The sequence below is a fragment of the Monopterus albus genome, unplaced genomic scaffold (genome assembly GCF_001952655.1).
Source record: "Monopterus albus unplaced genomic scaffold, M_albus_1.0 scaffold261.1, whole genome shotgun sequence".
Taxonomy (NCBI): domain Eukaryota; kingdom Metazoa; phylum Chordata; class Actinopteri; order Synbranchiformes; family Synbranchidae; genus Monopterus; species Monopterus albus.
The window spans coordinates 398,208-399,667 of NW_018128141.1; the positions used below are offsets into that span (position 1 = coordinate 398,208).

The 1,460-nt window shown below is 45.3% G+C and overlaps 1 protein-coding gene across 1 annotated transcript in view; it reads right to left on the reverse strand.

Moving 5' to 3' along the window:
* The window catches only part of sucla2 (succinate-CoA ligase ADP-forming subunit beta), a 31,341-nt gene that overhangs the window by 12,775 nt on the left and 17,106 nt on the right, over window positions 1-1,460 (reverse strand). The window contains exons 8-9 of the mRNA XM_020621565.1: window positions 610-752; window positions 327-447 (exon numbers count right to left, since the gene is read on the reverse strand). Of these exons, the coding sequence (XP_020477221.1) occupies window positions 327-447; window positions 610-752 (264 nt within the window). The remainder of the gene's footprint in view (window positions 1-326; window positions 448-609; window positions 753-1,460) is intronic.

A 1,460-nucleotide genomic window follows, 5' to 3' on the forward strand; every position in this document is an offset into this window, starting at 1 on the left:
TAGTAACTGACTCTGAGTTTAGATTACCTCTCTTTGTGAAACGGGTTTAACTTACCCCGCTTTCACGGGTTTAAGTTACCTCCGTTTCTGAAACCGAAAACTCCGAGTTTCCCTCATTTCGGGGTTAACAAACTCTGAGTTTCGACAAAACTGCCTTCTTGAAATAGGCCCCTGGAGCTTGTGAGCCACATCCAGTTTATATAGTAAACTGGTCATTTTTTAAACATTTATTCCAGGACATTTCGCTGTTTTTCAGATCCCGATGGCAGAGCTACATCACAGATTTCCAGGTTTTCACACCATAACCACACCAGCAGTTCATGTACCTTGTAACCGCACTACGATGGGGATCTTGAGGTCCAGGTCTCTCACAGCCATGATGATGCCCTGGGCGATGATGTCACACCTCATGATGCCTCCAAAGATGTTGACGAGGATGGCCTGCACCTGAGCGACATCACAATGACACGCAGGATTACAAGCAAACATCAAACCAAACACACACAGAGCTGTGCTGCCCAGTGCTTTGCAGAAGAGCTTCTGGCTGCAGCCTCATAGTTGGTAAATAAGTGCGTGTATTTACTGTATGTATTTGTCAAATGATCTTACCTTTCTGTCGGAGGTGATGAGTTTGAAGGCCTCGGTCACCTGATGAGCTGTGGCGCCTCCTCCAACATCAAGGAAGTTGGCTGGCGTGCCACCATGGAGCTTGATGATGTCCATGGTGGCCATGGCCAGACCTGCTCCGTTCACTGCACAGAACAAAATCTGGTCAGTGATGACGCCTTGTAAAATGACTGACATACAGATTTTTCTATTTGTTTTAAAAAACATAACCAGGCCACACAAGTCTGAGAAAAGAGGAACCTTAATCACATTTCCCATAATCCAAAAGAGGATTATGGGAAATGTGGGTCCAGTGCCCTTCAGTTCTACTAGGGACTAAAACTCAGGATGTCTCTGTTGCTTCAATTGAGACCATCCATTTTTAAAATCTGTCTCTTGCTAAGCCCCAAAACGTTGTGACAGTTTAATACTAAATTTCTGAATTGCCCTTTAATTATAAAGAACACCTGGGGGAGAAAGAGAACGTTTCCCCCACACTTCCTCTCTGAGAACGAGATATTTGTCACAGATGGTGGAAACAGTGCTCTTCACCGGTCTCATCTTCTTCAAGGGGTTTTCCCATCAAGCCATGCCGTTGCTGAGCCAGTGTTTTTCCCACTGCACCGCACACCGAGGTAAAGCAGTTTACCTTGGTGACATGTTGGAGGTGTGCAGGTCGAAACCACAGTAACAGCCTGACGCCTGCACTGCTCATACTGTGTCTCCCCACAATGTTGAAACTGATCAGCTACAGCAGAGTATGTCCATGATCAGGCCTGTTTTACCTGAAGAATAGCAAGGCTAATGCAACTCTAACTGGTTACAATTTCTTCAGCTTTTATTATGAAGTAGCA